Source organism: Phalaenopsis equestris, unplaced genomic scaffold (genome assembly GCF_001263595.1).
Source record: "Phalaenopsis equestris unplaced genomic scaffold, ASM126359v1 Scaffold000136, whole genome shotgun sequence".
NCBI classification, from domain to species: domain Eukaryota; kingdom Viridiplantae; phylum Streptophyta; class Magnoliopsida; order Asparagales; family Orchidaceae; genus Phalaenopsis; species Phalaenopsis equestris.
This window is the reverse complement of record NW_018164578.1, coordinates 1,510,699-1,524,623: the sequence shown is the minus strand read 5'-3', so window position 1 is coordinate 1,524,623 and position 13,925 is coordinate 1,510,699. Positions and strand designations below refer to the sequence as shown.

Genomic DNA, 13,925 nt, shown 5'->3' with positions numbered 1-13,925 from the left:
GGGGATTTTTTCCTCAGGCTTGACCGAAAAAGAAGTTAACCGGGGAACCGTTGTGCAGTGACTTCCTTCCCGAAAAGGAAATCCCATCTCCCAATCATTTTCACCAATGCAGATTCCTCTAGCCGGGAATCCCTATAATGGTGTTATTGTTGTTACTGCGCTAATCAGTAACTATCAAGTAGGGATTATCCTGGTTGATATCGATAGCTCGGGGAATATTTTGTTCAGGGCTGCATTCGAGAAGATGAATTTGATAACAGATCGGTTAACTGCACCGATCGGCTTATTGTCTGCATTTCTGGTGAACGGAAGGAGGCTCATGGTATAATAACACTCTCTATCACCTGGGGAGAAGATGACGACCGATTCACCCACATGGAGGATTTCTTGGGCGTGCCACCAACTTACAATGCAATATTGGATTGCTCTCTCCTCAACAATTTTCGAGTCGTAGTGTCAACATACTACCTAGCAGTAAAGTTTCTCTGTGACCGGGTGATAGTTACTGTATGTAGAGATCTGGAGCAATCTCGAACATGTTATCTTTGGGCCATAGGAAGCGTGGACCATGAGACTTTGGACATACAACACCAACGGGAAGGAGGCCTTGAAACTGACGATGTTATAATCAAAATCTCCCAGATCCTGATAATTTTGTTATGATCAGTGAAACTTTTGATGCAGGTCACAAATGGATGTTGATCCAGATTCTCTAGGAGCACCACGATGTTTTTGTCTTCTCGATCGTTGAAATGTGGAGCATCCCCATCAATGGGGCTTGCCACCTACTCAACATTGGTTTAACCGCCCGTCCTGTGAAGTAGAAGTTGCGGTCGATGACGATGATTTTAGGCGAATCAATTCGTGAGGAAATAAGAAAACTCTTGGAGGTCGACTATATTTGGGAGCTTCAATACCCTTCCTGAGTATCCAATGTGGTCATGGTACAGAAGTCCAAAGACAAGCGGAGAATGTGCATGGACTTCATTAATTTGAACGCTGTTTGTCCAAAGGTCGACTATCTAGTGCTTAGGATCGATATTCTGGTGGACTCTCCGTAGGATACTCGGTCATGAGTTTTTTTGATACTTTCTCTGGTTATTACCAGGTTAAAATGCACTCAGTTGATGTGGAGAAGAATTTTCTTACTAATGATGATTTATATTGTTTTATTGAAATGCCTTTTAGGCTGAAAAATGTTGGCATTGCTTATCAACGTTTAATGGATCCAATTTTTCCTTATCCAAAATCAAGAAACATTGGAGTCTATTTGGATGATGTGCTGGTAAAAGGTAGGACTGCCATACAACATTTGTGCGATTTAAAAGAAACTTTCCAAACACTTGGGAAGTTTAATATGAACTTTAACCCTTTGAAATGCATGTTTGGAGCTTTCACAGGGAAGTTCTTGGGGTATCTTTTGAGGCTCGAAGGAATTAAGGCTAATCCCAAGAAGGTGAAGGCACTCTTCGACATGTCTTCTCCCTGGAACAACAAATAAGGGCAAAAGCTGACCGACTAAATTTGCAATTCTGAGCCGATTTATTTGCAAGTCAGGAGACAAGTGCGCCACTTTCTTCAAAATGCCAAGGAAGGATACAAATTTTGAGTGGAAGAACAAATGTGAGCAAGCTTTTCAGAAGCTAAAATTGTCGTTAATCTCTCCATTGTTGTTGCTGAGTCCAAAGCCAAGGAAAGAACTTGTATTTTACCTGGGAGTCATCCTGGAGGCCATTAGTTCGGTCCTAGTTCGAGAGGAGTCAGGGAAAGATTTTCCAATTTATTATTTCTATCCAGTCGTCAGAGGGGTCGAACTAAGGTATCATTATAATGAAAACTAACGTTTGCTCTGATTGTTTTTGCTCGCAGGCTTCAACAATATTTTCAAACCCATTCAATTAAACTTGCCACTGATCATCCGCTTAAGTCTATACTCACTCAATCAGAACATTCAGGTCGATTACTAAAATGGTCCGTAGAGCTTGGTGAGTATGACTTTACTTACATCTCCCGAACTGTGATCAAAGCTTAAGTTGTAGCGGACTTCATGGTGGATTTTTCAGAATTGGATGGATCAAGTGGCGGGTTCAGGGCAGGCACACAAACTTGAATCCTTCATGTGGATGGAGCTTTAGGTCAGGCAAGAGCAAGAATTGGTCTGACATTAAGCAGCCTGACCGGACAGTGTATCTATCATTCGATCATCTTTGATTTTGTGGTAACGAACAATCAAGCGGAATACAAAGCATTGCTACCTGGACTAAGTTTAGCTCAAAAAATGGGTGCTCGACACGTAGTAGTGGAATCTGATTCTTAGCTTGTTAACCAAGTCAATGAGGAATTTGATGCTCGAGATGAGATGATGGCCAAGTGGTTGAACAAGGTAAGGTTGGATATATGTAAATTTATAAGCTTCTGTATCGATCATGTCGGGCGAGAGGAGAACCAGGTTGTGAATCTCTTATCAAAAAACATACACGTCGGAGATAGAGCGCTCCCAAAGGCTTTCTCATCCAACCACTGAAGGGTCGTAAGTGATGGAGGTGGAAGCTGGTGATGCCAAAAGCTGGGTGGATTCTTGAAAACAGGGAAAATCCACAAGGTGGTGGCAGTCCTCGAAGGTTCAAGTTTAAAGTCATCCAATACCTCCTTATGGGGGACACGCTATTTCGAAGATCAACCACATCCTTAATTCTAAGATGTGTTAAAGAAAGTGAGGTCTAGAACATCCTCCGAGAAGTACATTTAGGCGAATGCGGAAGCCATTAAGGGGGGAATTTTCTTGAAGATCAACCACAAGACGGGGTTATTTATGGATGACCCTCTTAAAAGATGCGAACAATTTTCTCAAAGATGTGAACAATGTCAGAAATATGCTCCACTACAACATCAGTCGGCACAAAAATTACAATCGGTCATTACTCTGACCCTTCGCGGTTTGGGGGTTGAATATCTTTAGGTCATTTCCTCCCACAAAAGGGAAACAAAATTTTCTTTTGGTTGCCGTAGAGTGCTTTTCTAAATAGATAGAGACAAAAAATCTCGCCCGGATCATTGCAGGCTTAGATCAAAATTCTATCTGAATAGATATAATTTGTCGATGTGGCTCGTTTCTCATACTCATCACAGATAATGTAACACAGTTCGCTAATCAGAGGGTGAGGGAGTTCTGTCAGAATTAAGGGATCAACCTGAAGTTTTCATCTGTGCATCACCCTCGAACTAATTGCCAAGCAGAAGCTGCTAGCAAGATCATCCTAAACCTGCCGAGGCAAAATGTTGAGGGTGCCAAGGGTAATTGCGCGGATATACTTCATTTGGCCCTTTGGACCTTCTGAACCACTTCGTTAAGATCAGCTGGACAAACCACATAGATGTTGTCCCATGGAAAGGAAGTCATGTTATCGGTCAAGTATAATTACTATAGTTAAAGAGTAATCGCTGCAGCATGCAAACAACGAAGGTGCTTTACTCGCTCTCGATCTATTAAAAGAGGTTGAACAAACGTAGCCCTCAAACATGAAGAAATAAAAAGAAGAAATGCCCGTTGCTACAAGAATGCTCATGAAAAAACTTTTTTCCCGGGCGACTTAGTTCTAAAAAAAGCTGATCCAGCTGCAGTCGACAAGCTCGATCAGACCTGGACTGGTCCCTTCGTCGACTGTCAAGTCGCCTCTAGAGCCTACAAACTAAAGTCTTATCTCCACCGGGCATGGAGTGGAGACAACCTTAAAAAGTTCTATCCTTGAAAATGATTACTTTGTATCTATGATTGAAAGATAATATTTTTATGAATCAATTTATCTCCTTGAGAAAAAAACTAACTACTACGTTGTGGTGTTGTAAACACAAGCTTGGGGAAAAGTTTTGTGGAACCGAAGGATCGATAGAATTCACATCGCCATGAAACTCAGGGAACTAGATTATTTGTTAAAAGACGTTCGAAAAAGGCGTTTCGATGCTTGGTGTAATAAAAACGACCGAAAAAGTGTTATGATGCTTGGTCGCAATAAATATGTCTGAAAAAACGTTCTGATGCTTGGTCGCAATAAAGACGATCGAAAAAACGGTCTGATGCCTGGTCGCACTCAAGACAACCAAAAAAAAAAAAAATTTGACGCTTCGCAATCAAGAGGACCGAAAAGCGTTATGATGCTTGGTCGCAATCAAAATGACCGAAAAAGTGTTCTAACGCTTGGTCATAAATAAGTTGACTAAAATCATTTTGACTCTTGGTCGCAATACTCTTGTAAATGACTGAAAAACATCCCATCACGAGGTCACCACAAAAAACCTCATACGGCTTTCCAAAGCGCGAATATAAAGTTAGGATTCTTTTTAAGTTTTCAAGTTATATTTGGTTGCCCTATGAAGTTTTTTGTTTTCCAATTTCCAAGAAAGACGGGTGAATTATACAAAGAAAGTAAAATGCAGTTATATAGGGTTAGCCCACACAAACACATGACCACAAGTAAAAAAAAGGACCAAAAGGTCATATTTCGTTCATATGAATGGTTGTTTTGAAACCCTAGTATGTACACTTTGAGTAAAAAAAAAAAGAAGAAAATATCGGTTCTATGAATCTTCGGGTCAAGTGTTGGATGATCCGCCATCCACCACATTATCACCCTCAGATTTCTCGCAATGTCAGAAGCTGATGGAGCGTTGTAAAGTTTCTTAAATTATTCAAGGTTAGAATAATTGGGCTCGACCATCCCCACTCTAGCGACCTCATCAGCCTCAATCTTGTGGCCCGCCTCGGATATTTAACTCTAGTGACGAGAAGTTCTTCAGCGGTCATCATAATAGACACCAGCTCCGTCTATTCAACGTTCTCCTCTTGAGCCACAAAAATCCATTCGGATGCTATTTCTAACTCCGCTCTAACGTTTTTCAGGTCAGCCTCTGCCTCGACTGCCCTCATGGTGGCCAGATCCCCCCGCTCTTGATATTTCCTAGCCTTCTCCTTAGACTTGGCAAGTCTCTCTCTCTCTTATGGATAGATAGAGGGAGGTTAGGTGGTGAGTGGAAGCGTAACGTACGAGCTGGAAGCGGTCGAGTGGTTGACACAACTCAACTGGGCGGAGTTCGCCAGAATGTTTGTCCAACTCGGCTGACCATAAAATATCGGCAATTGTAGAAGCATATCCAGCCGACGCCAAGTATAAGGGGGAACCAATCCCTATCAATATTCATCAGAGAAAGGCTTGATTTAGAATTCATGTAAATCTTTGGTCGGTTTTTTTGCAGTGGGATCCATCGATCTTGGCCTTCTGTCTTACTTCTTGGTGGAGTTGGGAGGAAAGAGTCAGAAGAGACAACTTTACCCTTTCTCTTGCTCTTGTGCTCAGCCATCTCAACCAAATTGGGTTTTTTTCTGAGTATTTTTCCAAATATCCATCAAACGGCTCTCCCTCAACCTTCACCTGGGGTGACTGTCGGCTTGCCTCACCCCTCTCTAACAGAGAGATAAAACCAAGCAGACGGCCAGCAAATCTTTTTTGATGAGGGATGTCTGGAAGACTCCTCAGTATCTGTCGGGAAGAGAGGAGTCGTGTCATCTCATGAGTCTACTATGATCACCAGACGACATTTCCCTTTGATAAGTATTAATTCTCCTGTAACTTTATTTTGCATAGTAACAAAAGTTTTGGAAACCGAATGAATGAAATGTGAACCTGAAATTTGCCCTCTGGACGGGTCGGCTTCTTCAGTTCCCTCTTTTGTCTTTACTGCAAGGGCACCACCCGCTTTCTTCCTCTTCCTCGTCACCTTCTTCGAGAGTTGGGCGGCCTTCTCTAGCTTCCCTTTCTCCTCTACCTCGTCAGAATCAGCCCACATCTCTTCAGTCATTGGGCCATACTCGGGTTCAGCACTCGATTTATAGTCAGGGGGTCACTGTATTGGACCATCGACAGTTGCCGACCAAGAATGACATGTTCCATCGCTTTCAACCGCGGGGCAACCATCTTGCTCTTCTTATACGGGCCATCAGTTGCCTTGGTTGAGATTCCCCACTCATCATATAGACGACCCTAAAAATTCTAAGCATCCAATCTTTATTTTGTTCTCCAAATCTATTAAATAGAATTTCCAGGTAGTCGCAAAAACCACATACATGTCTGGTTCGACTCAGAGGGAGAACATATGCGAAAACAGTTCACGGGACCAAGGAACGCCCATTCTGCGTAGATAAATCACATGTCATAACAGCGCCGATTGAGTTTGGCTTCACATGAGCTTGAATCACACCATAGAAGTTGATGATTGAACATAAGGGCAGCTGAAGATCAAAGTGAAATTGTTCTCTATAAAAGGTAAAGTCGTTGCCCAGGTAATTAGTAGCCCGGACGTCTGTATCCACTCGCTCCAATACGAGTAGACACAAGTCTCTTCTAACAACCTAACTTTGAACTCTGTAAGCATCAATCGCTCGTTCAATCTAACTGAGCCAAACATCTGTGAAGAGTACTTCAGAGCCATCAAACTCTGAAGACAAGCCGACTCAAGGCTGGTGAGAGCATAAAGAACAAAAATTCTACTTAGCATCTGTCATAACCTGTATATATATACCCCATGTGGAAGTTGAAATGCCACATCGAGTTTCGCTAAGATGTCACTTCGATGCAGAAATCAAAGAAAAAATGATCACTAAATTTAAAAGATTGTAAATATTTATTTATAAAAAAGAAATATTTTACAGCAGAATCGTCCGCCGTCTCGGACAGGACCAAAACCCAACTCAACAGACTCGTGTGCAACGCATGCCCATTAAACTTACACTTTTATATTTTCTCCTAAACACGGATAATAGCGATCAAGTTGGTTGCGCAAAATTCAGCCAGTTCCTTTTCTAGATTCTCCACCAAGTCTCGGAGAGCCTTCGCGTCCGCAATCTAGGCCTGGACAGCCTCCACGTCTGCAAATCGGGGCCTGGAGAACTTTCACGTCTGCAACTTGGGCCCAAAGAACTTCCTCATCTGCAACTTGGGCCTGAAGCGCTTCCATATCAGCGTATAAGACCACTAGTTCCTCCCGAAAGTTCGGCACAGTGGCCTCCCGTTGAAGATCCACAGGCCGGACCAAGGAGTCCACGGTCTCGTCTATACATCAGACTAGCAACTCATGAGACTTGCTTCAGCCATCAGTCTCCCTCTCTGGGTCGGCTAATGGAAGTTGTAGGACCAGAAGAGGCAGCGAGTCGGATACCACCTCAGCCGCAGCAGGAGCAGAAGGGTCGACAGGCTCCGTTGGCTCGGGTTGACATTCAGTCTCTTATAGGACGATAGTCAATAATATCCACGATTTCATCTGTAGTATTAGAGTCAGTGTCATAAGAATAACTTGAAGGACCGAATAAAAGGAAAATCTAGGTTATCAATCACGCGCTCTATCTCTGGTGTACGGAAGATTTTTGCAACGGGAGGAGGGGCACTCCTTGGTGACCTCATTCGACCAAAGTCTGAAGGGGAATATCTTCCATCGGCGGACCATCTCCTCAGACAGCTTCACCAGCTAAAATCTGGATTGGATCATCTGTTGAGGGGTTGCATCACCTTTAGTGACCTCCCTGGTCTGAGGTTGAAGCAGGATGAATTCTCGCAGCTGAAGTTGGACTGCCATCGCCACAGGTTCCCTCTCTTGAGATGATAGTTGGGCGGACATTAGCAGAGTGGTACAGGGTGTAAAACATGCCCTGCTTTCTGACTTCGCACTTCTATAAGTGGAATGAAATCGGACGATTCCCCAACCTCTTCCACTTGCAGCTTCTTCGTTGTCGGCTTTCTAACTGAGTTTAACCCTTCAGGCTTGGTTCCCTTAATCGACCTTTTATCTTCTTTTCTTTTTTCGGTGGGTCGGACCTCTTCACCCACCATTTTCTTCATGGCGGGCGAAAATTTGCCGACATTTTCTTTTTTTTATCTCTAGAGTGGCGAGTCTTCAAAGCGGGGAGCCCAAAGGCCCCCATCAATGTTTCCCCACTCACCGGTTTCTTAGCGCCTGACATATTCGCTCGCAGATATGACCAGCTGAAAAATGAAAAATTCGTCAAATGAGAATAAAATGGCGCACATTACACTCTATTTATAGGAAAAAGCGGTAGGATAATTCAGATAATATAATTATTGACAATATTTATTAATCATTATGTGAACCGTCATGTTATTTAATTCCCTTATTCTTATGGCGGTTGTCATTTTCAAATAAGAGAATCGAAGAACTAATTATGTACATCAAAAATAGGTCTACAATGATCTCGAGAAAATCTGATGGATTGTGTGAGGAGAGTTGATGTACGATCATCGTCATTACACCAGTCTGCCTTTAGAGCCGACCGAACGAAAGATTGACCGACCAAAGAACACCGCGTGCCCGTATTGACGCCTACGAACCCAACGTTTGCCATTGGAAAAAGTCAACAACCACTTGAAGGGAATGCCTTTTATAGACTCTTAGACTAAAGGAATGCTACCCATCAGGTTACGATAATGAACTCTTTGCCGGATAGAACAATCCTTCCAAAGGATCGAGTCTTCAAAACGGGTTCCTCAAACGAGGCAGCCGAAGATTGTTCAGCCAACAGAATAACTTATGGTTGATCGAATGAATGTCGAGTGATCAAATTTGTCAGTTATAAATACAGAGCGATTCCAATGACAGTTACAAATATGGAACGACGCCAACAGCAGTTACCGGATCAAAATATGTCAGATTCAGTTACAAATATATAAAGCTGTAACAGCTCTGACATAATGGTAACGCCCCCATTAAAGGGTCATTTTCACTAAAGGGGGACTATTGCACAATTTCCTAAAAAATTGGGTATTGTGTCCTGTCTCTTTTTCCTTTCCTTCGACTAGCACACTACAGGACAATTCAGGATCCAACAAAAATATACCCTAAAGCAATACTGAAATTTATTATTTTTATAATTTCATTTGGTGTAGTAAAAAATCACAGTTTTTAAACTTCACAGATTCTGTAAAAATAATTATTTTGTTTCACGAAATTGATTCAACAACATATTCACAAGCACCCAGAATGCCCCTTAGATGATACACGTACCAATTTCAGAAACATCCTTTTAACTTGTTAGAAAACTTTGATCGGTAGTATAGTTTCTTAATATTGTGTTATCTTATTCCTGCTATAGGTATAGCGTGGATTTTGGAAAGAATGAGGTTGAAGTGCTGAAACATGCAGCAAACTACTTGGAGCCAAAGAAATCGGAGGAACTGCTGGAGTTGCTTGCAAGCACTCAGTTGAAGGCTGTAACAGCTCTGACATAATGGTAACGCCCCCATTAAAGGGTCATTTTCACTAAAGGGGACTATTGCACAATTTCCTAAAAAATTGGGTATTGTGTCCTATCTCTTCTTCCTTTCCTTCGACTAGCACACTACACGACAATTCGGGTTCCAACAAAAATATACCCTAAAGCAATAATGAAATTTATTATTTTTATAATTTCATTTGGTGTAGTAAAAAATCACAGTTTTTAAACTTCACAGATTCTGAAAAAATAATTATTTTGTTTCACGAAATTGATTCAACAACATATTCACAAGCACCCAGAATGCCCCTTAGATGATACACGTACCAATTTCAGAAACATCCTTTTAACTTGTTAGAAAACTTTGATCGGTAGTATAGTTTCTTAATATTGTGTTATCTTATTCCTGCTATAGGTATAGCGTGGATTTTGGAAAGAATGAGGTTGAAGTGCTGAAACATGCAGCAAACTACTTGGAGCCAAAGAAATCGGAGGAACTGCTGGAGTTGCTTGCAAGCACTCAGTTGAAGGTTATCTATCAGCCATATGACTGGGGTTTGAATTTCTAGGAAATTTGTTCATACCAGGGATAATATTAAGGAGCGATTCTATAGTAATTTTGGCATATAATAAGAGATGGATTAATTTTGGCAGTTATCCATAGTCTATATCATTATATTTATCGTATGCCTGTTATAAAAAGGCTTCGATTGCAATTGCTTTGGATTAATTTGATCTGCTGTTCCATTTTTGAGACGTGATGTTTATTATTATTTTATAATTATAATTTTCCTTTTTTACTGAATGGTTTGGTCCTTTAGCTAGGATGAGATTTTTGTTTTTTTCACATTTTCTAGTGGAAGTACTGAATAAGGGAGCATTATATACAATTCAGTCTGACAGTCATTGGAAAAATTCAGAATCTCCTGCATTTCCATTGATTCGAATGACTTCAATGTTCATCATCTTACTGGATTGTCATTGTTTCTATTTTGACAAGGCAGATTTCAAATTGGTAAGAATAATCAGTCTTTTCTAAAAGGAGAACAACAGCAGTGCATACAGGAGTGTCTGACCGGGTAGGCCAAACTCAGCTTTCAGAAAAAAAATTGTTGAACAAAAGCGAAAAATGGCAACATATTTTGTCCAACTTTAGTTGATCCCCAATTATTTTAATTCACAAAATTTTGCAAAAGCTGTCCAGTTAGGGGTTCCATTTAATTCTGAAATTATGAGCTTGTTTTAATGCTGCAAATTTATGTTATTGATTTCATTTAGGGGATGATTGGTTTGTTAAAAAAAATAATGTATTGTAAAATGAATGTGATATAAAAGTGAGGTATTGTATTTGAAATACTATATGGCTGTTGGATTAATCTTAAATAAATGTAGAAGGTTATATATATTTGATTTGAATTGGATTGAAAATAATATATTTTTAAAAATATAAGGTATTATTGGCGGTAGGCATTGGCCGGCACTGGTAGCTGCTGCGAGTGTCGGTGGCTGGCACCAAGCAGCGGCAATGTCCGGCAATTTTTTTTTTTTTTTTTTTGAAAAATGCATATGCATTAACCAAAAAATAAAAATACATACAAAAGAAATAGCAAATGATGTTGGCTGGTGCATCAACGTGCTGACGAATGGTATAAATCTGAAATTTTGCCAAATCAGTTAAATTATAAACTCAACAAAAATAAATTAAAGTGTAAACTTCAAATTCACTTTATGTTTTATTTGTATTTCTTCATAGCAATATTAAATTGTCTAAAATCCCTTTAAAAAAACTATAATATATACAAATTATCCCAACCAAACACTCCCTTAATCAGTACAAGTCACTTGGCACTAATTTAATCTTGCGACAAATGATCTAGTAGTTTGCCACCTCATAAATTGACTGATTCTACATGGCCTGTAAAAACAATAAATCGTCATACTTGCAGCACTAAAACACAAATTGTCTATTATTTCTTTGTCAAGTCAAAACTCTATACAGTTAGCCAATAAATTATCAGTATGTCCATCTTCTTAATCAATTCAATCATAAATTCGATAAAATTCGGAAGACAGTCAAATCAAACTTTGCATGCCTTTGTGTTAAGTTCTCAGCTACTAAAATACTTACATCACTCATCCCTACCAGTAGTCTTTGCAAGAGCAGAACCCATCCCAGAAATGATGAAACCTTGTTGCATCTCTCACCACGATCTCCCTCCCAGTTACTTTAGAAATAAACTTTATAGCATTGTGGCAATCATTGCACACCCTCAAGTTCTTCATTATCCTCAACACTGTATTTTCTGAGGTGCTCATTAGTCCAAATGCAATAGCAAGCTTCTCGCTGTGAAGACTAAGCATCCTCTCCTTCAGCTCCTCATCGACATCGTGCAACACCGACTCAGTATCAGGAACAAATCCAGCCTTCTTTATCTCCACCCACACCTTCCCAGCCATTTCATATATGGCTTCCCTCATTGGGTGCAATCCATCTTCTACTCCAAACACATGAGTTTTGTTTTTGATGTGAATCCAGCTGAATCCCTTCTCTTTCTTTACACCTTTATCTCTCATCAACTTCCATGCCGCCGCAGCTTCTTGCCATCTACCACACAAAGAATATACATTCGCCAGCGCGGAATAAGCTCCGCTGTTCTCAGGATCAATTGAGAGCAATCTATCCGCAGCAAACCTCGCCAAATCTGCATCTTTGTGAACCCTGCAAGCAGAAAGAAGTGATCCCCAAGCTATGGCATCGGGTTCTACCGGCATCAATTTTATAAAATCCTGTGCTTCCTCCAGTCTTCCACAGCGAGCGAAAAGATCAATCATGCAGGCATAGTGGCTAGCTGTTGGCTTGATCTTTTGAACATTCTGCATCATTGAAAAATAATCTTTTCCTCTCTCTACCAATCCTGAATGAGTACAAGCAGATATTACACCAACATATGTGATATGATCAGGCACAACACCATGAAAAAGCATTTTCTCAAACATGTTTACAGCTTCTTCTCCCAAACCATGCTGTGCTAGAGCAATGATCATGGAGGTCCATGAAACCGGTTCGCAGGCCAACCTTATTTCACCGAACACCCTTCTTGCCAGCTCAATGCACCCAGACTTTGCATACATAGTTATTAATGCATTGCTGACAGAGACTGAAAGCCCTTCCTTTGACCTAACTGCTTTGGAATGGATCTGCCTGCCATGCTCCAATGCTGCTAGACTTGCACAAACGCTCAAAATGGCAGCAAGGGTGTAATTATTTGGCTCAGGACCTTCACCCACCATCAAACTGAAGAGTTCCATTGCCTCTTTGTTGAAACCGTTCTGGACATACCCCACAATAATCGCTGTCCACGCCACGACGTCGCGGTGCTTCATAGAATCAAATATTTCTCTTGCTGGTTGCATCTCTCCCAGCTTGACATAACCTTCAAGTAGAGCAGTGAAAGATACCACATTTAAATCTGACACAACCGTTTGCTCTACAATCCTGCGAGCATTTTCTACTCCACCTGATTTAGAGTACATTGAAATCAAAGCATTGGCAACCTGCCAAACAATCTCCATCTCAGTTCTAATGAGATAGCCATGGATTTGCCTGCCAATCTTCAGCATCCCAAGATTAGCACAAGCGGATAGAACACTTGTGATTGTGAAGTGATCCGGGATCATTTGAGTTTCTTTCAGCATTCTAGAGAAGAAGAGAAGAGCTTCTAAATCAGATCCATTCTGATTGAAACCCGCAATTATCGCATTCCATGACACGATGCTTCGCTCGCACATCTCGTCGAAGTGGGAACAAGCGATGTCCATCTGCCCTGATTGCGAGTAAAGTGAGATCAACGTGTTCCAACTCGATACCGTCCTCACCTTCATCCTATCAAAAACCACCTTTGCCATCAATGCATCACCACATTTTCCATACATATTGAGAAGTGAATTTGCAACAGGAATGCAGCTACTCATACCTAACTTGACAACAAAGGAATGCATGATCCTCCCAATGTTGTGATCCTTCATTGCAGCGCAGGAGGAGAGAATATTTGTTAAGGTGAATTGGGTCGGAGGGGATCCTGCTCGAACCATCGCCAAGAGAATTTGCAGAGCTTTGCGGAATAGACTCGCCTGGTTGCACCCGACGATCATGGCGGTCCAGGAGACCGAATCTTTCTCAGGCATTAGATCGAAGTATTTGTTAGCCGTGTCGATTTGTCCGCTTTTAGCGTGCATGGAAAGAATGGAGTTCCAGGTGAAGATATTCTTCAGAGGCATTTCGTCGAACAGGTTACAGGCGTCGGAGAAGAGACGGACTTTTGAGTAGAAGTTGATGAGATTGTTGGTGAGGTAGAGGCCGAGATGGAGGAGGCCTGCTTTGGTTAGGTAGGCATGGATGGATTTGCCGGCAATTCGATTTTGGGTTTCCAGGCATTGTTGGAGGAGAGAAGCCCAGTGCTCGGTAGGGTTCATTGAATTGAAGTGGAGGACGAAGAGCGGAAAATCAGATGGCGAAGTATGCTGAAGTCATGAAGTCCAAGTGAGGATAGCAATTTTGATTGAACTTTTCTACGACAACAAGTCGAGCGCCGCAAGTTGGCGTGGGAAAAAATTATAATTGGCTTGAAATTTTCGAGTTTTGAATTTCGGT

At 41.3% G+C, this 13,925-nt stretch overlaps 2 protein-coding genes across 3 annotated transcripts in view; one reads left to right on the top strand and one right to left on the bottom strand.

The window, feature by feature from the left end:
• LOC110021607 overlaps positions 1–10,028 on the top strand; it is a 28,205-nt gene extending 18,177 nt beyond the window's left edge. Inside the window, exons 7-8 of one of the 2 annotated variants that reach the window (XM_020720168.1) lie at positions 9,155–9,269; positions 9,805–10,028. In XM_020720168.1, coding sequence (XP_020575827.1) covers positions 9,155–9,269; positions 9,805–9,843 — 154 coding nt within the window. In that variant the 3' untranslated portion in view covers positions 9,844–10,028. Of the gene's footprint in view, positions 1–9,154; positions 9,270–9,771 lie in introns of both variants that reach the window. The other variant, XM_020720167.1, reaches the window with a different exon arrangement.
• A 1,059-nt stretch (positions 10,029–11,087) lies between these two features.
• Positions 11,088–13,925, bottom strand: LOC110021626 (pentatricopeptide repeat-containing protein At2g22070). The gene has a single exon (XM_020720189.1). It carries the CDS (start codon positions 13,745–13,747, stop codon positions 11,414–11,416), a length of 2,334 nt encoding a protein of 777 aa, XP_020575848.1. The 5' UTR covers positions 13,748–13,925; the 3' UTR covers positions 11,088–11,413.